This window comes from Ostrea edulis, chromosome 2 (assembly GCF_947568905.1).
Source record: "Ostrea edulis chromosome 2, xbOstEdul1.1, whole genome shotgun sequence".
NCBI classification, from domain to species: domain Eukaryota; kingdom Metazoa; phylum Mollusca; class Bivalvia; order Ostreida; family Ostreidae; genus Ostrea; species Ostrea edulis.
The window spans coordinates 39,841,350-39,864,391 of NC_079165.1; the positions used below are offsets into that span (position 1 = coordinate 39,841,350).

Consider the following 23,042-nt stretch of genomic DNA (forward strand, 5'->3'; position numbering starts at 1 on the left):
ATCATCCCATAATAGACGTCTATAAATAGACCCACGCGCGTCAGGGGAATCCCAACATGATGTATTAACTCATACGCAAATGTCTAGTTTTAAGACTGAAAGAGCGTAAACAACGAATTACTAAGAGGTATTTGATATTTTTATTTCTATTAAACTTATGGTACGGTACTGTTATAACAAAATACACAGCTTTACACAGATAAGACCACCGATGATCTGAAAGTTTGAACTGGTCACGTGACTGTCACTTGAAATGACAGAGTGACGCGGTTATTTGTAAACATCGATTTAAAATCAAATTATTTGGATTAAAACAGGTGAAATAATTCATGATATGTCATACAGTCTCATAACTACATACGTGCGATGATTTAATAGCGTTTTTACGAGATGGGAAAAAATATTGTAATTCGGACCATACAGCTTTAAGGGAGAGGGATGCATTATGATTTTTTTAAATGCTCAATCAAAAGAGAGGATGGGCTGCAACTCCCTACTAGATCTACCTCTGAAATTTACAGAATAGGCTCTCACAGTACATTATATCCAATGGTCTAATATTGCATATTATCTAGCATTTTCACATGGAAAGGTCAACGTTAACCATTACCTAATTAGAATTGAGTTTATTTCTTTATATTTTAAGAAATACCTTACAAATGTTGTCGTCCTCATGAACGAGTCATCATTTAATTTTTTGTACGACATATTTTGAAAATATATAGTGAAAAAATTAGTCATTTTTTGTTTTCCTTCGACTCCCGAGACGGGTGCAGGCTCAAACATTTAAGACCGGCGAACATTAAGTTAAGGTTAGAATTATGAATACACGTGGTTTCTTCATGGCAAACTCCATAATTGAAAACATAATTCACTATATGAATGACAAACAGAAAAACTGCTATATTGTAAACAGTGGCCTGATTTCTTGGACATTGTCACGGTCAGGTAGTGTAAAACCTTTCGGTAAAATGTTTTAACTTGAAAGTTATAAGACGCAAACCTCCTTAACAGTCCTGGACCATTCGATATCTGACATATTGGACAGTTTTAGACTTATTACTTACTTTCAAAATACGTGTCATCACCAAAGATGTTCAACTAAAATAAAAACTTTTTTGTGTTTATCCATGTGTTTGTACATCTCGGGAAAGGGGGGGGGGCATTGTTGAGTGAAGTGTACAGTCTATATAAATAAGTAATAAAATTGTAAATATTCATTAAATGATAAATATTGGCCTAGTCAAAACTATCATAAGTATAACTAACACTAAACACCAACACAATTTTATGCTGATCATGTAAACCAATCGTAACATCTCGGGTTGTTTTTTTCGGCACGAGAATCTTGAAATTGCCTCGTTCTGGAAATTTCCATAAGCTGATTCAAGACTAAATCACGGATTGAAGGAACGAACTGGCATATTTTGTTTATTCAACAATTATAATACTTTTTTTTTCTTCTGTAAGAGATAAAGAACGCGTACGGATTTCTTCATATCGTATTAACTGGCTTAGATCCGGCTTAGATCCGCCAAAGCGTATCCACCACTCTACTCTCATTTTTGCTATTTCAGGATAGTTTATCGAAAACGAAAGTAGGTTTTTAATTAATTTTACGATATCTACTGATCAAGTGAGATTCTGTTGTAGCTTATACGGACTTCACCTTACATATGAAACACTATTAAAGGTGCAAACAGTCACTCTGGGGCAAGCGTTTCGGAGTTTAATGGCAAAATTTGTTAATTTAGAAGTATAGCTTCACAAGTTTTCCGTAAATACGTTTATGTATAGCTGATAGGGTGCACATGTTTGGCACAAATATTGCTCCATTCTATGAAAGAATCATAACAACTTTGTCAGGTATTGCTCCATTCTATGAAAGACTCATAACAACTTTTTCAGGAACTAGAATGGTCATTTATTGAGGAAATAAAGGACAAGAGTATTTTCACATATATACAAAAGGATGTGTTAACCAAATCCGACAAATAAAAAACAATACAATAAATATGATGACAATGCTAAGATAACATATAGACATAGAGATGCATCTGTGTTAAACAAATTAAGAAATCAGACAAATAAAAGACAATTCAATAAATATGACGACAATGCTTTGACAGTAAATAATTGAAAAAAAAAATTAATTGCCAAGTTCTAAAAAGTGCCAAAGATGGGGCGATTTCCATCATCGGAAAGCGGTGTTGACAAGCCCAAATAGATTTTGGTAAATATCGACTTTGCAAGGGAACTACCTCACAATCCTACTAACGAGAATAAATTGTGTAAACTAAAATTCTAATCAACGGGACAATTGATCATAAGCATTCTAAGATAAGGAGTGCCAACGTGAAATCAAATATTTAGCGTAGTTTTTTGTTTTTTTTTGTTGTTTTTTTTTTGTTTTTTTGTTTGTTTTTTTTTTTTTTTGAGAGCTAGGGCCTTTGGGTTAGACCATCTAGCTAAAAAAAAAATGGAGATGCAAATTCAACCAAGTCCGGTGAAACAAGTTCGGTAATACTTTTTTGTTCTGTAGAAGAAGTTGGAATATCATTGACCAATACATTTCCTTCCTTATCAACAACACGAAATTCAGAGGTCTATGGTATAAAACTTTTCCTAGAATTTTCCTCCTTGCTAGGTGCATGAAAAACGCATACATTATTTCGAACTAAAAATCACATTGGGGTCTATACTGTCCCTTACTTTGCAATAAGTCAATTCTAATGGCTATGCATTGTTCTGGAGAAAGAGAGGAATCAAAAAAATTTCATTCAGCCATAAATTTTCGACAGGTTTCCAATGAAGATCATTGATATTATGCAAACGATCTCTCAACATGAAAAATAAAACATCTGTTTCGTTTTCAACTGAAGTTGTACAAAAATCATTCACTTTGGTATAAATAGGTTTTAACCTTTTATGACGTTTATGCAGATACAGAACATAGAGACCGTTTAAAAACTTTTGGCCTGGTAGTAACATCATACAATAATTCTAAGTTTTCATAGCGAAGGTATCCTCATGTTCTATTTCATACAAAACGAATGGGGACAATTTTTGCACACTGTGACACAAGACACAGACACACTTTAAAAAAAAAAATTGTAAACGCTGACCACAAGAAAACATTGACGCAGCGTCAAATGGGACGCAAAAGTCCGATCCCGATCCACACTGTTATAAGGATAAAAAAAAAAACCCACTTCGATCACTTCCGAATGGTTGTTTACAAATTCTAAACATCTAGAAAAAGAAGTTGTTAATAACATAGACTTCTTACTTTCATTATTATTTGATTGGATAGGTAAATTAACTCAGTAATCATTTCTGCCTTGTTCATCGCTATAAAGCAAACAAAATTTTATAGACGGAGACAGTTTTGAATCTACATTGACCTAGTGCCCACTCTGTTGTGCCATGTGGGTTTGTTAGGCACAGGATTGTGTATATAAAATTATCGTGACGTTTGAATACACGATGAATATCTATTTAACATTACTGAGCACTACTGATATTTAATTTGAACGTTAGTCAGATGGAACAGAAATTCCTTATACATCAAAAATATTTTTTAACAAATTCCACAAAAGACGTTTTCACCCCGCAGAAACACAGGGTAAATCTTTGAATGTATATCAAATAACGACCAACCTCTTGGCAGCCCGTAATAACTTATTGAGCTATTAATGTTACTCAGTTTTCAAGATTTCTGAATGCTGTCTGCATTTCTTCATGTAAATCATCATAATCTTGCTTAATCTTCTTCTCGCCATCTTTGACTGGATCCTGAAAAAATAGTTATGACTTCAGTGGGACTGGTATATTAATTAAGGTCCTGGGAAGAAATTATTGGAGTGGAATACATGATTAATTATTTCAAACATATGTGTACAGTGTACCATGTACTTCATTTTATTTTTACAACGTAATCAAAAAAGTGACATGTAGATCCAATATGAGGTCTCTACTGAGAGTCAAGTTCTAGTAATCCAAGGTTATGACCTTTATCAATCAATCAACGGAACACCCCGGACTTGCTTAAATTGCTCCACCCAGGATTTAGCTGCCATCATGTAGCCCTCTTCGATTGTGGGGGGTGGGGGGTGTTGTGGGAAGGGCCACAACTCCTTAGGATCTCCGTAATGTGCAGATGCAGGAGTGATTCCACTCCCGCAACATTTTTGATCATTCTAAACGTAAATTGCTGGCTTTCTTTACGTAAATAAAATTATATTTTATGTTTCTTAGTCAATGTATAAATTTACAACCTGCACTTACGATTTGTGAGGCTCTGTTCTACCGTTCTTAACAATTTCGAAATCTTCCAATTTCTCGATTAATATTTGTGTGCCATGTTTGACGTAATAAAGTTTCGACTTCCGGTTGTCAAGTTATTTGCATATACCCATATAAGGTAGTGTTTACATCAATGGACGAGTACGGAGGAGAAAACGATTTCGTTGATATTGAAAGGGTTTAAATTTGATATCAAATTAAAAAAAACGAGCAGCAGAGTGTCAATTTTTTTCTGCCATTAATTTGAAAATGCTTTCTTTGTCGAGTAACTATATTTTCGCGCTGATTGTCAATATAGATCCAACTAGTCGAGATCTCGCGATAACAAGCATGGCGTAGCAGATGAAAAAAATTGAATGTTGTACGTAATATTTAATGGAAAACATCTTATTAGACATGCCCAAGCACAACGTTGGTACTCTTTTTGGTATAAATGATATTGGACACAAATACACGGAGTTTATTACAAGTTATTATTCATAAAAATATTTTGCACCATTACGAAGATCCTATGGAATTGTAGTTAACCCTCTGCCGAAAGGGCTACATTATTGCAGCTACCCTGGAACCAAACCCTTACCCCCTATGGCCATGAAATTTACAATTTTAGTAAACGACTACCTACTCCTTTTAGATATCCATTTAGTATCAGTAGCATTAAAGAAGATATCATTCAAATGTTTTACACATAAATACCATATACCAAGTTTGGCCCCGTCCCTGAGTCAGAACACCTACCCCGGAGATCACGAAATTTACAATTTTGGTACAGGCCTACCTGCTCTACATCACTATGCATTTAGTTTTTGTTACACAGGTGCAATTGTAGAGAAGAAGAGTTTTGAAACTTGGTAAATTTTTGACAGGTTTTTGTCCCGCCCCCAAAGCTCCAGGAGTGTATGAATCCTGAATTTTATAATTTATACCCCCTTGTCCCTGAGATACTTCATACCAAATTTGAAAAGTAGTTATCAGGAAGAAGTCTAAAAAGTTCAATTGTTAATGCATGACGGACGACAGATGAAGACGGATGCAGACTATAAACGTAAAAAGCAAAAATAAACCCTGATTTTTTTTAATGATGTTAGCCATCTATGCTCTGATTGGCCATACAAAACACTCTGATTATTCATTACATTATACCTGAGGTCACTAGAACATGACCTTCAATATGATGTTGTTAGATCCCTGTGTAGCTATAAGAGATGTTAGATTTGTCTTTTCTGGAGCTTTTCATACCTTGAATTTCATGCTGCTGAGTCTGTAGATGATGTCGTTCATTTGGTCCCTGATGATGGCCCATGTGATTTTGTTCTCGCTCTGTGCTGTACTTTCTACAGCGTGTTTAGCCATACCATAAAAGGCAATGATGTTCTTCAACATTCCCACTGTCTTATAGAAGGGGCAGAACCTGTAGCAAATGATTATCATAATGAAATTCGTTATATGCAGAATATAGTACATGGGTATTAAAATTTTCATTTCCAACTACAGTAAAACTCTGATATAGAGAATTTCTGCGAACATTTTTTAAAATTCGTGAGAAGCGTAACTCGCTGAACGTTTATAGTGAATTCGTAATTCGATTACAATGATTTCGGTATAAAACTGACCTGTTCTGCATGTACATGCAAGTGTACATGTATTTGTATGGGGGGGGGGGGGGGGGGGAAGCCACAAAAAAAAAAAAAAAAAGCAAAATTCGATATACCTGTGTTTGTATTATCTCTAAGAAAAATTAAAGCTTCTATTTTCAAGAAGAAATATTTTCATAAAAGAAATAGATACACACTTAATTTAATTTGGTGGATTACTTAATGGAATTATAATATTGCTGTCAAATACGCAAGTACATGCATGACCAGATGCCGAAAAATTCGTCAATAGAAAATGATCAAGGCAAAAAAACCCAGTCTATGTCTTTTAACAAGAGGCCCATGGGCCTTAACAGTCACCTGAGTATCATAGCCCATACAGGGAACCTCATATTTGCTTCAATGTGGAGTCTTTTGTGCACATGTTTATGATCTTTCAAAATTCCTATTCAATCACAGAAAAGGGGAAGTGTGAAGCACACAAATCATTTTGACACCCCTCCCCCTCAAACGCCTGAACCGCTGACCCATGGGCCGTGAATTTCACAATTTAAGAGGACATTATGAACATCATAACCATGCATTTACTTAATCTCCCATGACTGTGAAAGTAGAGAAGAAAAAACAAAATGTTTATACATGTTTACTATGTGGCCATATTGGCCCTGGCCAAGGGCCTGAACCCCTGACCCATATGAGGAGCAAGGAAATTCACAATTTAGGTAGAGAGATTTTTGGACATTATAATTCAGTGACTCAATTTATGTATAAGTATATATATCAGTGTTATAAATAACTAACAGAACTACATGAACTGACAGCATTATTTACAGAAGACTAAATGAACTGACAGCATCATCTATAGTAGTCAATCACTAAATGAACTGACAGTATTATCTACAGTAGTCCATCACTAAATGAACTGACAGCATTATATACAGAAGTGTAGTAGTCAATCACTAAATGAACTGACAACATTATCTACAGTAGTCAATCACTAAATGAACTGACAGCATCATCTATAGTAGTCAATCACTAAATGAACTGGCAGCATTATCTACAATAGTCAATCACTAAATGAACTGACAGTATTATTTACAGAAGTGTAGTAGTCAATCACTAAAGGAACTGACAGCATTATCTACAATAGTCAATCATTAAATGAACTGACAGCATTATTTACAGAAGTGTAGTAGTCAATCACTAAATGAACTGACAGCATTATCTACAATAGTCAATCACTAAATGAACTGACAGCATTATATATAAAAATGTAGTAGCCAATCACTAGATGAACTGACAGCATTATATACAGAAGTGTAGTAGTCAATCACTAAAGGAACTGACAGCATTATCTACAATAGTCAATCATTAAATGAACTGACAGCATTATTTACAGAAGTGTAGTAGTCAATCACTAAATGAACGGACAGCATTATCTACAGTGATCAATCACTAAATGAACTGACAGCATTATATACAGTAGTCAATCACTAAATGAACTGACAGCAATATTTATAGAAGTGTAGTAGTCAATCGCTATATGAACTGACAGCATTATCTACAGTAGTCAATCACTAAATGAACTGACAGCATTATCTATAGTAGCCAATCACTAAATGAACTGACAGTATTATCTACAGTAGTCAATCACTAAATGAACTGACAGCATTATCTACAGTGGTCAATCACTAAATGAACTGACAGCATTATCTACAGTAGCCAATCACTAAATGAACTGACAGCATTATCTACAGTGGTCAATCACTAAATGAACTGACAGCATTATATACAGTAATCAATCACTAAATGAACTGACAGCATTATCTACAGTGGTCAATCACTAAATGAACTGACAACATTATATACAGAAGTGTAGTAGCCAATCACTAAATGAACTGTCAGCATTATCTACAGTAGCCAATCACTAAATGAACTGACAGCATTATCTACAGTAGTCAATCACTAAATGAACTGACAGCATTATCTACAGTAGCAAATCACTAAATGAACTGACAGCATTATCTACAGTGGTCAATCACTAAATGAACTGACAGCATTATATACAGTAATCAATCACTAAATGAACTGACAGCATTATCTACAGTAGTCAATCACTAAATGAACTGACAGCATTATATACAGTAATCAATCACTAAATGAACTGACAGCATTATCTACAGTGGTCAATCACTAAATGAACTGTCAGCATTATCTACAGTAGCCAATCACTAAATGAACTGACAGCATTATCTACAGTGGTCAATCACTAAATGAACTGACAGCATTATATACAGAAGTATAGTAGCCAATCACTAAATGAACTGTCAGCATTATCTACAGTAGCCAATCACTAAATGAACTGACAGCATTATCTACAGTAGTCAATCATTAAATGAACTGACAGCATTATCTACAGTAGCCAATCACTAAATGAACTGACAGCATTATCTACAGTAGTCAATCACTAAATGAACTGACAGCATTATCTAGAGTAGTCAATCACTAAATGAACTGACAGCATTATTTACATTTCAAAATTAAGGATTATCTCCCTCATGCATAGCTCTTATCCTTAGACAAATTTGACTCCACTTTTTTGGCAGGCTGTTTTTGGCTATAATAGCTCTAAAACTTCATTGTTATTTCGGATTTCAAACATTTCGATTGAGCATCACTGAAGAGACATTATTTGTCGAAATGCGCATCTGGTGCATCAAAATTGGTACCGTATAAGTTTTTACATTACAGATGTGTAGTAGCCAATCACTAAATGAACTGACAGCATTATTTACAGTAGTCAATCACTACATGAACTAACAGTATTATCTACAGAAGCCGACATAATCATAATCATGAACTATAGAAACATAAACAGGTAATTGATAAGGTGGCAATCTTACCTGTCATAAGGTGTGTACCCATTCTGTTGCAGGAAATCGTCCTTGATGACCTTGGCCACTTCCAGTGTGATCTTGTCTGTCTCAGCCAGTGATTCCTGTAATAATGTAAAACCTGATTAAAACCAAGGACTTGTGTATTACTGTGCTTAGACAACTGTCTACAAAATATCTTCATCACTAAATGACCTCTAATCACTGAATGGCCTATATCACTTACCTTGCCAACCTGCTGTACAATTTCAGACAGATCTTCCTCTTCCTGTAGAATTTCTTTGCACTACAAGAAAAACAATATAGTGACTGTCCATATCTTCCATTTTAAGTGTGTGTGTGTGTGTGTGTGTGTGTGTGTGTGTGGTGTGCGCGCGTGCGAGAAGAAACATCAGAAGTATTCAGGTCTGATAAATTAATTTGATGATTTCATAGATAAAATGATTAAGATCAACGAGGAAGAGAAAGTGTTTTTAAACCATTAGGTTTGTTATCCACAAGGTGACATTGTTTTTCTAAATACGTATACGGTAGGATTAATCCAAACCTTTGTTCTGAGGGGAGTGAACTCTGGGAAGCTTTTGTCGTAGAATTCCTCCAAAGCTCGTGTGTACTTGCTGTAGGAAATGAGCCAGTTAATGGCTGGAAAGTGCTTTCTCTGAGACAACTTCTTCTCCAGACCCCAGAACACCTGTACAATACCCAGGATTACAGAGGTTATAGGATCTGAGAAGTCACCACCGGGGGGCGATAGACTGCAATATACACAAGAACCGCCATAACACATACCATAATAACTTTCCATTTCAATAGATCAATTCATTTGAAAACCACGATCTGAATAACCAAGACAACTGTTATACATGTATACCGTAGATTCCTAAATATACGCGAGATTTATTAACGCGTAATTTCGGAAGATGCACCACGCACGAAATATAATTACTCGCTTTTATTTTTATATTGCTGTAATACATGTTAAAACTCTGGATCAATAGACCACTCGCAAATTCATGATCACGCGATTTGATGTCCACAAATTAAGAACTCAGATTGAAATAAGAATCTGCAATAAGTGAAGAAACAGTCATCACTCACGCTCCCACAATGCTGACGCTGCCCTCTCTCTGTGGATTTCCTATACACTTAACACGACCAGCACGTTCATAGAAGGAAGCCATACGAGATGAAAGGTAGACAGGATAACCAGCTTTAGAAGGCTTTTTAACCAGACGACCAGAAATTTCTTCCAGATCCTTGGCCCATCGAGAACTAAAGTCAGCCATCATCGATACGTTGTAACCCATATCACGGAAATACTCGGACAATGTAATACCTAAAAGCAAAACAATCAACTTCAAACCTTTATTAATGCTCAGTGGCTTATCGAATCAATATCCGATTATCATTGTATAGTGTGTCTCTACAATTGGTCATGTATCCACTATATTTCCATATCTGATGACAAAAACAAAATTAAATATTTTGCCGACAGCCCGCCGTAGTTATTAGACGCCGACTATTTACATTGTATTAATATATGACATCCATTTATAATTCATATTCAAACATAAGTGTCTATACATTGTGCAAAATTCATCTTCACAATTATTCTCGAATATTCTATGGGGGGAAAAATGATGTAATATACGAAACCCAGGGGGAAAACAGAGATGACCCCTTGAATTTTGGGACCAAAAAACTCTGAAAACTGGGCATCCTATATTACTCCAAATCCTATTTCAGCACATTTTCATTATAATGAAAATAAAAAAAACTTGAGTTCACAGCTCGAAAGGCGGCTAGAGAATGACCACCTCATACACACAATCGAACACTATGCATCACAAGCATTTTCATTGGCTGAAAATTATCAGTCCACGAATAACATACATCACATGACTAAAAACCCGTTTATACAATATTTTTCCGCTATACTTCGAAACGCGGAAATTTTTTATTATTGTTCCCTACCGGTGTAGATGGCGACCTCTTTGGCAGCCACAGGCATGTTGGAGGTGTCGGCAACCAATGCCGTTCTCTTCATGAAACTCTCGGGTTTACCATCAACTTCCATCGTCAACTACAATGGACAGAAAATCACAATTTACAGTAAACACAGCAAATATGCATATACATATAATGAATTTATGCTTACTGTGAAATGATTTTGATTCCTTGTGTAGTTTTAATACATTATAAACTCAATGATTTTAATGAATTACATTTAAAACGAATCAAAATTGTTTATCCCCAGCACTTCATCATAAACATGTTTTACTGTACTCTAAATTGTGTCCAATCTAGTCCATCTTTAATTAATTGAATCTGGTGTCATTTAAACTATCAGACCATGGACCATTTTCAAACAAATTGGTGAAAATACACCAAATTTCCAAGACTTGTAAACAATGGAAAAGGTGATTCATACCTCTTGGAAAGCTCTCAATACTGAAGATATTTCATTTTCACGTTCACGACTAACGCCGACAATGACGTCACTGTTGGAGTACTTGCACAAGGACTGTAATATCACAGTCTTACCACAGCCGAAAGCCCCAGGGATCGCAGTGGTTCCACCCTGTACACAGCTGAAAAAAAGCTTTCCATCAGTCAAACAGAATGTAGTAGATACCAAAATAAGTTTATATATTTTACAATCAAAGCATTTGCACTGACTGAAAGCTTCCATTTCGTTTTTGTTAAGGAATCTCACTAAAACATTAAATCAAATTGTTTCACTGAAAGATAATTTTGAACAACTTTCTCTGTGTTATAGTGCCCTTTGAGAGAAAATATGTTGAGTTTTTTAATGATTGAAACTGGAAACTTCATACTATCTAATAGAGAAATTGTTGATGATAAATAACAACTTACGGGAACAGTGCATCGAGCACTCTCTGTCCGGTGAGCAGTGGGTGGTTTCCGGCGAGTTTCTCAGTCACTGGTCTCAGCTGTCTGACTGGCCAGACTTGTAACATAGTGTACTTGGACTTCTCCCCATCAAACTCAGTCTCCAACACAATGTCCTAAAAATATCACAAGAATTGTACTCACACATAGAGAAAGAAAATGTAACATCTAAGTTATGTATATGTTCATCTACTCTGTAATTTTAACATATTTCATGGAAATTACACAGAAAGATAGGGCAATATGTATTTCCTATGTACTGTAAATTTATGGTATTTAGCGTGTAGGATATTTGTTAGAAATTAATTTTTCAACAAGTTAACGTACACTTGATTTAGCGCTTTCTAAATGTGCATTATAGAAATATATATGCGTAAAACATTTTAGCAATGTACTTAATTTAACGGTAGCTGCTTTTCATGAAGGACACTAATCATATAGAATACACAACCAAACGTAATACGTCTACAGTAAACCTTCTCTTTCTCTGTGATAAATGTACACAGTAATGTATTTAGAATCAAGTACTGTTTATACATATACTTTCCTTCACAATCTACACATTTTATTGATGATATTAGTGTAATACTTACATTGACATCGTACTCGCCAGGGTCAGCAACCCAGGTCACTGTGCCTCTAGCTTTAGGGGGAAGCATGATTTTGTGTTTGACCAGAATGTTCTCATACACCATACCATACATATCACCTCCTGTCACGTGACTGCCAACCTGCCATCAGAAAATGCATATAGATTTAAATTAAATTCTGAAACCTGTATCAAAGGGAGAGGAAATTCTATATTGCTAAGATTACCTGAGGAATACATGTACTGTATACAGATTTATTGGAGGAATACTGCATACAGCTTTATTGGAGGAATACTGTATACAGCTTTATTGGAGGAATACTGTTTACAGCTTTATTGGAGGAATACTGTTTACAGCTTTATTGGAGGAATACTGTTCAATCTGATTAAAATCCGCTCCTTTATTTCTTTTGATTTGTCGCTACTCGATTGGAAAACTGTTTAGCTATAAAGCTTTATTTTCGCAGCAGTTTTATGTTTCCTATTTCCATGCTACATAATGGCTATGTATCAAAGAAAAGAACAGGTGGGGAGGAAAGAAAAGATGAACAGAGACTGATCATTATCGTGTACGTGCAGGGAACAGTCTTAATGGACTATGAAATGAAATTCCAATTTAAAGAGATCTATGTAGCCCTGGTTTTACACACTATCTCTGGGGCTTACTCTGATGCTTCCATATGGTTCAAACTCCCATTTCTTCTGCCTGTCCAGAGCTGGTGTGTTGATACCTTTTGGAATGTAGATACTCTGTGTCAGTTTGTTAATTTCTTCTAGAGGACGCTGAATACCTGAAATTATATATCAACTCATTAACAAACTGCATTTCTTCACTTTTATCACCATCTACATTCTAAAATTAATTCTTTTACTATTAGATAAAATGATATACATGTATGTTTATGTTCCATGTGCCCAAACTAAAATCATTCACATTCAAAAGGTTTTGTTCAAAAAATCTTATTTGTCATTCACTCTTCAAATGCAATGTTCATGTACATATATAGTCCATATCTCAAATAGATAAATTCCAACTTTCTCAAGTTTCTGCAGTCTTTCTTTCCCAATACAATTACATGTACAGTGAATTTTATCTTACCGGGATTTTGTGTATTCCGATATGTTGTGAAAACTGTATACACGTACATATTTCATAGTAAAACTTTGAATTCAAGCCGTACAATTTCTCTATATACTGGATGTTATCCAATTTGAAGATTTCATCCTTTACCAAACATGTCCGGATTAGACAAGTATTCACAGTATCTCGATGTACCATCCGATATTGTGTAGAGTCAGTGGTACTCACGGTGTCCGGATTAGACAAATATTCACAGTATCTTGATGTACTGTCTGACATTGTGTAGAGTCAGTGGTACTCATCATGTCCGGATTAGACAAGTATTCACAGTATATTGATATACTGTCTGACATTGTGTAGAGTCAGTGGTACTCACCGTGTCCGGATTAGACGAGTTTAACAGTATCTTGATGTACTTTCTGATAATGTGTACAGTCAGTGGTACTTACCATCAAAGATGGAGCCCATTATACCAGGCCCCAGTTCTACAGATAAAGGTTTACCCGTCCTCAATACTGGGTCACCAACAGTCACACCAGCTGAACACATTTAAGGAAAATTAACAAAACTACACAGTCATGGGAATTTTTCTGTACAGTGCACTTCTGTTGTGTGTCTGAAGTATCATCTTCACCTCATTAAAGGTGAAAGCAATAATGGTATCACAAAGCGAAGCATTCCCACACATTTACTTAATCAATACAGTAAAAGACAGTTACTGCGAACACACTTATAATGAATTCATGCTTACAGTGAAGTGATTGTCATTCCCTGTAGTTTAAAAACATATTATTAACTTACAGGATATAGCAAATTACATTGATAATGAATCAAAATTGCTCATCCCCAGCACTTCGCTCTAAGCATGTTTTACGGTACTTGTATTATGACTTTGGATCAGATATCAATACTAGTACAATGTAGGTATTTTCCTGTCTCCTAAATCTGAATGGTTCTCTGTACAAGGTGTCGACAACATTGTCCAAATGCATATACTCGTGTAAACACATATGAGCAAGTTACTATGTCCTCTGTAACTTAATTGTTGCAAGAGAATAAAACTGTTACTGGTTTTCTTGTATTAAAAACTTTTCAAAAAGATACATGTATCCTCGTATACTTGGATGGTAGCAATGTCACCCTCCACTCGGATAATTTCGCCCACCAATTCTGAGTGACCTACACGCACTAACTCGTACATAGCAGCCCCAGCCATCTGCTGTGCAGTGACCACTGAAAAGGAAACAAATTCAATTCAATTAAAATACCACATACACACACACCAGTACCTCTAATGCATGCTTTCAAATATTTGAAGGTAGTATGCATGTGGGTGGGTGGGGGGTAATCATTTTAACATTACATGTACCATATTTCTTCTTGATGTTTTTAGGGGGGGGGGGTCATTTATAAGATCACACACACACATATGCACGCGTATATTTACATACAGTGAATCTTTTATCTTATTTTCTTTTGAAATTGGCATTACTTTCATCATACAATGAATGCATGTTTGTTGCAAACTAGTTCGATCCGGGTTTTTTTTAGTACCAACTGTCTGTGTAATCATTATCAAATATGGAGCGTCATCAGGGTCCATTGCATTGGCTGTTCCGTTTAATGCAACGAATGGATCAACCATATATTTTAGTACTCAAATCTAGTTTACATTTTATAAAATGCATAAAAATTGAAATATAAACAATAAAATGTCTTTCTTTGTTGTTTCATCCAGTGATGAAGGTAGCAATCATTGTAGAAAAAAAAATACATAAACCGTTTATGCTACTTGTGTGGACTTTTCTATATTCATTTCTGGATTATATATCATGTATCTTTCACACAGGTGCTTGTGGACAGGACTTCCGGTACCCCCCTTCTTTTATTTTTAAATGTTCAATTCCTTGGGTATTTCGGACGTATTTTTGATAAAATATGTAACTTCAGAGTTTATCTATTTCAATGGAATACACAAATCTCGCATAGAAACCGTTTTTAAAAATGTCATATCACCGATCATAATATATGAACAAGCACAGGTGCTTGTGGACAGGACTTCCGGTACCCCCCTTCTTTTATTTTTAAATGTTCAATTCCTTGGGTATTTCGGACGTATTTTTGATAAAATATGTAACTTCAGAGTTTATCTATTTCAATGGAATACACAAATCTCGCATAGAAACCGTTTTTAAAAATGTCATATCACCGATCATAATATATGAACAAGGTGTGCAACTCAGCCAGCGACATGTTGAAAAAATCTACACCTCGCTGAGAAATCCTATCGAAAAAACACCAATAATGCATATACCAACTGAAAAGAACGGTCATTCTAAATCTACTGATGATTGGTGGATTAAATGCATCGCTATTTGGTGCGCAATAACTACTTCACACCGCTCAATTTCATCGTTTTAACCTCGTCACTTCTCATTTCTGACTATAACGAACGGAAGTTGTAATGCTGAAATATTTCTGTCGCAGCCAACTATTTTTAGAACGAGAAAACCCGGGACGAGGTCTTCCGAATACCATTAGCTACACGAAAAGGAAAGAGAATACCGATCAAAATATTTCAAATCGGTTGTGGAAAGACTTTAACCCCTACCCCACTCCCAATATCATTTTAGATAATTATAATCAAACATCGATCTGTTCAGTATGACCTAATCACAGGGGTTCAGGCCCCCACCCTTCTCCGAAGAACATACATGATTCGACTTTTTGGTTGAAACTCTCTACTGCTTATCAGCAATGTCTTGCAAACACAATAAAGTCAACTCATGTAGGTTATTCGGGGGGGGGGGGGGGGGGGGGGCATTGTGTCAACACCATTATGATCCAAATCATATCGTATAGGGTTAAGAGTTTACAATGATAGTATATTTGGATATATTAAAAGTGGTATGGTTCCAATAATGTGTAAGTGTGCATGTCTTTAAAGTCTTTCCACAACCGATTTGAAATATTTTGATCGGTATTCTCTTTCCTTTTCGTGTAGCTAATGGTATTCGGAAGACCTCGTCCCGGGTTTTCTCGTTCTAAAAATAGTTGGTTGCGACAGAAATATTTCAGCATTACAACTTCCGTTCGTTATAGTCAGAAATGAGAAGTGGCGAGGTTAAAACGATGAAATTGAGCGGTGTGAAGTAGTTATTGCGCACCAAATAGCGATGCATTTAATCCACCAATCATCAGTAGATTTAGAATGACCGTTCTTTTCAGTTTGTATATGCATTATTGGTGTTTTTTCGATAGGATTTCTCAGCGAGGTGTAGATTTTTTCAACATGTCGCTGGCTGAGTTGCACACCTTGTTCATATATTATGATCGGTGATATGACATTTTTAAAAACGGTTTCTATGCGAGATTTGTGTATTCCATTGAAATAGATAAACTCTGAAGTTACATATTTTATCAAAAATACGTCCGAAATACCCAAGGAATTGAACATTTAAAAATAAAAGAAGGGGGGTACCGGAAGTCCTGTCCACAAGCACCTGTGATCTTTCACACCTATGGACCACAAAATTAACATAAACTCAAATACTGTAAATGATGCTGTCAAGTATCAATTCAACTGTGTCATGGTGCGGTACTTTTCCCTTTGACTTTAAACCAGACAGAAATCCAACATCTAATAACTTCCAGGGAGCGGATCATAGCTGTACAATAATTTCCACAGAATCGTACTACAACTTACAAACTATGAACACTAGCTGTAAAACAACAATTTTGTAACATTATTCAATGATAAAACATAAGAAATGCAGCATACATGTATAAATGAATAAAGCATAATTGATGTGATCAATTAACACTCACAGTGGTAGATCCAGGATTTCCGAAAAAAAGAGTAGCTCTCAATCCGTCACTCATATATCAATATGAATACATGTACATGTATTGATTCTGTACTACAATGGCAATGATTGATTGACTGTATATTGTTTAACGTCCCTCTCGAGAATGTTTCACTCATATGGAGACTGCACCATTGTCGGTGAAGGGCTTACGGCCTTTGAGTAGGGAGGGATCTTTATCGTGCCACACCGGCCTGCTGTGACACGGGACCTCGTTTTTTGCGGTCTCATCCGAAGGACCGCCCCCATTTAGTCGCCTCTTACGATAAGCAAGGGGGTACTGAGGACCTATTCTAACCCGGATTCCCACGGTATACAATGGCAATGGTTCTCAACAAAATACACGTATTGTATTGAAATGTACATGTAGCTAATATTTGCGAAATACTTATTGTGCCCAATCCCTCATCCGCGCTTAATAATTTGTCATTACCACGCATGAAATAACGTAATATCATCCGAATCATTTGAAACTCTAAAAACTCAAATTCACCGATCTCCATGTCGAATGTAGCGATTCTAACTTTTGACAACCCCTTGACTTCTGATGTCACACCGCGTGCAATTTTGCATTGACGCTATGAGTATTCATGACACAAAGGCATTTACAGTACTTTTCTTAGTTTGTATGAAATTTTTTGTATAGAGGAGCGTGTCAGTTTCGTCGCTGCGCAACTCGACAGCCACGCCCTTCTGCACAACAAATTCCATACAAACGAAAGATAGTACTGTGAATGGTACAATTCAATGAAAGAGATCATTAATGTTGAATTAAAGCTATATATCTCTAATTATGAAAAGAGCAATAACTCAATTATTGTGTGCATTAATTGAATTTATATACATTAAAAAGAGAACAATTCAATTATTGCATGCAATAACATTATGTAATTGCTGCACACACTAAATGAAATGCTCTCTTCAATTGAATTGTGGCGCTCATCAATTCAATTGCTGATATCAATTAATTCATTTCAAGACAGCAACAATTCAATTGTGTACAGCATTGATCAATTCAGCATAATAATTAATACTATCAACATTTCAATTAATGTGCGCAATAATTCAGAATTGAAGATATCATTATTTGAAGATACATCAAATGAATTGATGATATCTTCAAATAATTAAAGATATTTTCAATTATTTGAGTTTATGTCAATTTGACGTTCCACGCACACGTACCTGTATGCAAAACAAAATCTAAATAAATATTTAAAAAAAAAAAAAAAAAAAAAAAAAAAAAAAAAACACTTTCGTAAGTCTGTAAATGTTATACTAAATAGGTTATTCTGCATATCCTGGATGAATCAAGTTCATACAAGTTAAACAGTAAATGCTTTCTCAAAGTCTAGATACTTTCTCAAAGGTGTATCGTACACCTTGGGCAGTAAATGTGTTCTTTTCTCTCTCTCTGAATTTCTCACCTAAAAACTATTGCAGTAAATCAGGTACTGACTAAAACCCGGTCTTGGTCCCGTGACTAAAACCCGGTCTTCGGTCCCGGTCCCAGATACTTTTATTCGATGCAAACAGAATATATCAGGATATTTGAGCCCCATTTCTCAATAACTTAGGTATGATATCTCATGCCTGCATTCTGATAGTAAATTGATCATATTATTTTCTTCTTTCGTAAAATAATATGTGAAAACTCCGGGACCGGTGGGACCGAGAAATAAAAACAATGCTAAAAGCCGGTCCCGGTCTCGACATTTTCCCTCAATAGCTGCTTTAATCTACCTTTTCATAAAAAAGATAAGGACGTGATACTCAATGGCATCCCTTTGTATACATATATTTCTGATTTATTGTGTGTGTAGGTTTTTTATTCCAATATTCTTTATATTTATGTCAGAATCGAACTCAACTATACATGTACATGTACGTTACATTTTGTCCCAAATGATCGCGTTACACTACATTTTCATAAGAAGATAAGGATGTAGAAGGGAAATAACATAAATGTACTTATCCTTGTGTATTTGTTTGTAATTTACAGTTAGTTTATTTGTTCATTTATTTTATTTCTTCTATTCTTGTCAAAATCAGTTTTCAAAGAGATTCATGTTTTGTATTCCGAACCCGATCTCTTTATATGGGTATATATTTTACATGTATTTGTATATAACCAATAAATAATAACTCTAAAATATTTCTTCCTTTCTTATTTGATACTTGGTTTTATTTTATTTTTTTCAGTTGTGGTTCTTTTAGATACAATGCTTTAAAAAAATCCACCTAATATATTTATAGTATCTATAAAAGTGTGTCATACATAGAGCACATGCTCACCAAAAATGTCAGATTCTGTGTACTTATTCAGAAGATACCCTCTGAGTTTAGATGATCTTCAAACAATCTATCGTATATGTTTTTACTGTAATATTATGTGGTAACTATATTTATTGTGAATAGCTATATACGTATATGTACAAACATATATGTATTAATTATGCTGCACAAAAACTGTTAGTTTCCTATTTCAAAATATCTTATATTTCAAAGTGCATAAATTTGACATAAACTCACAAATTTACAAACAATGAAATCTACATTAATAAATATGCAAGACATACATGTAAATTCATTTAAGAAATAAATTTCAGTTTTGAAAATACATATAGGCCTACTGTTAGCGCATCAAGAAAAGTATGCCTGCATGAAGCATTTTATACCTTCGTGTATTTTTACTAACCATTCAAAAGTTATGACTAAGGTTAAAGATTTTCAAAAGTAGGTCACATTTGAAAGGTGAAGAATTGCATATAAAGAAAGGTCTTGTCACAAGGAGTACACATGTGAAATATGAAAACTGTATCAACATGCATTCAAAAGTTATGCCGAAGGTTCAAGTTTTTGCTGACAAACAGACGGATGGACCAAAAAATATATAAATGCGCCCCGAATATCCGATTACGGGGGTATAACATTTGCTTTTCAAAAGCATCATTCTTGTATTCAGAATCTTTCTGGAAATGGGCGGGGGGAGGGGGTTGTTGACAAGAGTGCACATTAATTTTGTTTCGCTATCAACAACAATTATTCATCATGTTTCAATAATTATAATAAAATTTAAGGACAATATTTGGTTTGGGTTTTTCTTCATTTCACTAATGAACATAATTTTTAAAGTACTTCATACATTGTACATTCTGGACTCATATTTTGCACATGCACTCTACTTTGTATTATTTTAATATTTACATAGAGGCTTTTCTTCCCTGATCAAAACAACTAATATAACATCATTATTTAACAAATTAATGCGATTCTCACGATACACTCGTAAATGAGAGAGAGAGAGAGAGAGAGAGAGAGAGAGAGAGAGAGAGAGAGAGAGAGAGAGAGAGAGAGAGAGAGAGAGAAAACAGTAACCCGCGTATACATGTACATATACAGAGACCCGGTTCGGAATACACCAACATTGAATTTAAAAATTTTATCAATCGTGTGGTCAGGTGTTACATATATATTATTTCTCTTCTACATCCTTATCTTTTTATGAAAATGTAATGTAACGCGTTCATTTGGGAGAAAAAAATCACGTAGTTGAGTTCGATTTTGACATAAAAAGGAAAATTGGAATAAAACACAAACATACAATAAATCAGAAACATACATGTGCATACAAAGGAATGTCATTGAATATAACACTCTCATATTTTTTAATAAAAAGGTAGAATAATTAAAGCGGCTATTTAGAAAAATAAAAAATATCGAGACCGGGACCGACTTTTAGCACTGTTTTTCCTTCTCGGTCCCACCGGTTCCGGAGTTTTCACATATTATTTTACGAAAAACGACAATAATATTATCAATCAACTATCAGAATGCAGGCATGATATGTCATATCTAAATTAACGAGAAATTGGGGTCAAAATATTCTGATGTATTCTGTTTTTATCGAATAAAAAAATCTGGGACGGGGACCGAAGACCGGGTTTTAGTCACGGGACCGAGACCGAAGACCGGGACCGAGACCGGGTTTTAGTCAGTACCAGTAAATCACACCATGTGACAGCAACGTAAATGTCATATTAGCAAAATCATTATACTAATAATTTCATTACCTAAAATGAACATGCATACACATGCATGTCTTCGTCTTTTTTGTTCACATTAAAAAAAAAAACACCAAAAAAACAAAATTCACCATACTTCAGATGTATTGAAATAAAGCGTTTTTTAAATGTAAACACATACTACACATGTATAATAAACTATACAAACATGATAGTGGTCAGATTGCACAAAGTGCACAAAACAATCTAGATTTAATACACACTGATATTGAAGTACAGGATTACGGTGGTTGTGTATAGAAGACAGTATATCTGATACCCATGCATTCCATGACGTAGGATATTTTGTTTCAATGTTTTTCAAAAACGATATTTTTTCAAATTTAAGAGAAAGTAAAAGAAAATGTGAATATCAATACTAATATCACAGTCCAAAAATGACAAAATTTCAAGAAAATCAAACCCTGATCAATGTACTACCTTAGTACATCATAAAGGTTCTAGCTTAAAATCTATAGGTCCTGAAGGAGTTAGCTGGACAAATCATGTACCTTAAGGTAGACAGTCAGGTACAAAACAATATGCCCCCTTCCCCGAAATAAATCTATGGAAGGGGGGTCCTGATTCAGAATATCAAACTTTATTTCTGATCCACTTCAGTCTCTACTTTTGACTTACAAGGTCCTGACACTGCATGTACATAACCAAACATGGACTCTTTATCAGCATCTTGGATCTTGGGCAATCTACGAGTTCTTTCTAATCCACCAGCCTGCAAATATGAAATAAATGTATTTCTAGTCCTAGGTCAGTCTGTATCAACTAAACCATGGCTGTTCCACATTTTCCTTAACAAAGACAAAATGGACATCATCGTTCTGCACTGCATCCATTCATGCGCAAACCCTAAATCTATCAGTCTGAAAAATGAAACATAATTCTCACTTCCTATAGGTCTGAAGGACTTTTCAGTGGACAAAACCATTGAACTGTCACTTTTCGAAAAATCTAGATCTGGGAAAGGAATTAGAATCAGACTTTCTCTCCAACAAATCACTACCAAAGAGAGAAAACTACCTCAGTATTAAAACTATCCTAATGATTAAATCCTAATTAAGCCATCGCAACTTCTATGCAAGGTGAAGATAACGAACAGTGATCAATCTCATATGTGTAACAATCAGTTGAAAGTTCTCCTTAAATATTCAGCTAATATTTCCCCATATTTCATCTATAAAAAAGACTACTATTTGGTGCCGTGATCAGGATGAAATGTAAAAGGGAGAAGACCAGGATTCATTTTGAGACATCTTATAAAATGATATAAGATATCTTATAAAGTTTATGGGATATCTTAGAAAACAAATAATAAGATATCTTATATGTTTTATGAAATATCTTATCAAATTCAATTTATAAGAGATCTTTTATTTCTTATTAGATATCTCATAAACTATATCAGATATCTTGTTTTATATTAATATACATGTACAAGACATCTTATAAAGTTCATGAGATATCTTACATAGTTTATAAGATATCTTATATATATATTATGAGATATATCAAGGTGTAAATTGTATGATATATCATATAAAATTTATTAGTTATCTTTATCAAAAATAGAAGATATCTCATAAATCATATACGATAACTTTATAGAGGAATAAATATGAATATGGCGTGCCATACTAGCCCCCCTACCGATTTTTCCCATTTGAGAGGCATTAGACAACATAGATTTGACGGATGATTATTGCAGACTAGACTTTTT

The 23,042-nt window shown here is 34.8% G+C and overlaps 1 protein-coding gene across 3 annotated transcripts in view; it reads right to left on the reverse strand.

Annotated features, from left to right (window-relative positions):
* Window positions 1-1,886: 1,886 nt before the first annotated feature.
* Window positions 1,887-23,042, reverse strand: part of LOC125679405 (V-type proton ATPase catalytic subunit A-like) — a 26,078-nt gene continuing 4,922 nt past the window's right edge. For 2 of the 3 annotated variants that reach the window (XM_056153973.1, XM_056153974.1), the window contains exons 2-15: window positions 21,947-22,040; window positions 14,482-14,610; window positions 13,827-13,916; window positions 12,963-13,087; window positions 12,301-12,438; window positions 11,672-11,823; window positions 11,226-11,385; window positions 10,769-10,877; window positions 9,893-10,130; window positions 9,342-9,549; window positions 9,021-9,080; window positions 8,804-8,898; window positions 5,545-5,716; window positions 1,887-3,795 (exon numbers count right to left, since the gene is read on the reverse strand). In XM_056153973.1, the coding sequence (XP_056009948.1) occupies window positions 3,703-3,795; window positions 5,545-5,716; window positions 8,804-8,898; window positions 9,021-9,080; window positions 9,342-9,549; window positions 9,893-10,130; window positions 10,769-10,877; window positions 11,226-11,385; window positions 11,672-11,823; window positions 12,301-12,438; window positions 12,963-13,087; window positions 13,827-13,916; window positions 14,482-14,610; window positions 21,947-22,040 (1,863 nt within the window). In that variant the 3' untranslated portion in view covers window positions 1,887-3,702. The remainder of the gene's footprint in view (window positions 3,796-5,544; window positions 5,717-8,803; window positions 8,899-9,020; window positions 9,081-9,341; window positions 9,550-9,892; window positions 10,131-10,768; window positions 10,878-11,225; window positions 11,386-11,671; window positions 11,824-12,300; window positions 12,439-12,962; window positions 13,088-13,826; window positions 13,917-14,481; window positions 14,611-21,946; window positions 22,041-23,042) is intronic. The other variant, XM_056153975.1, reaches the window with a different exon arrangement.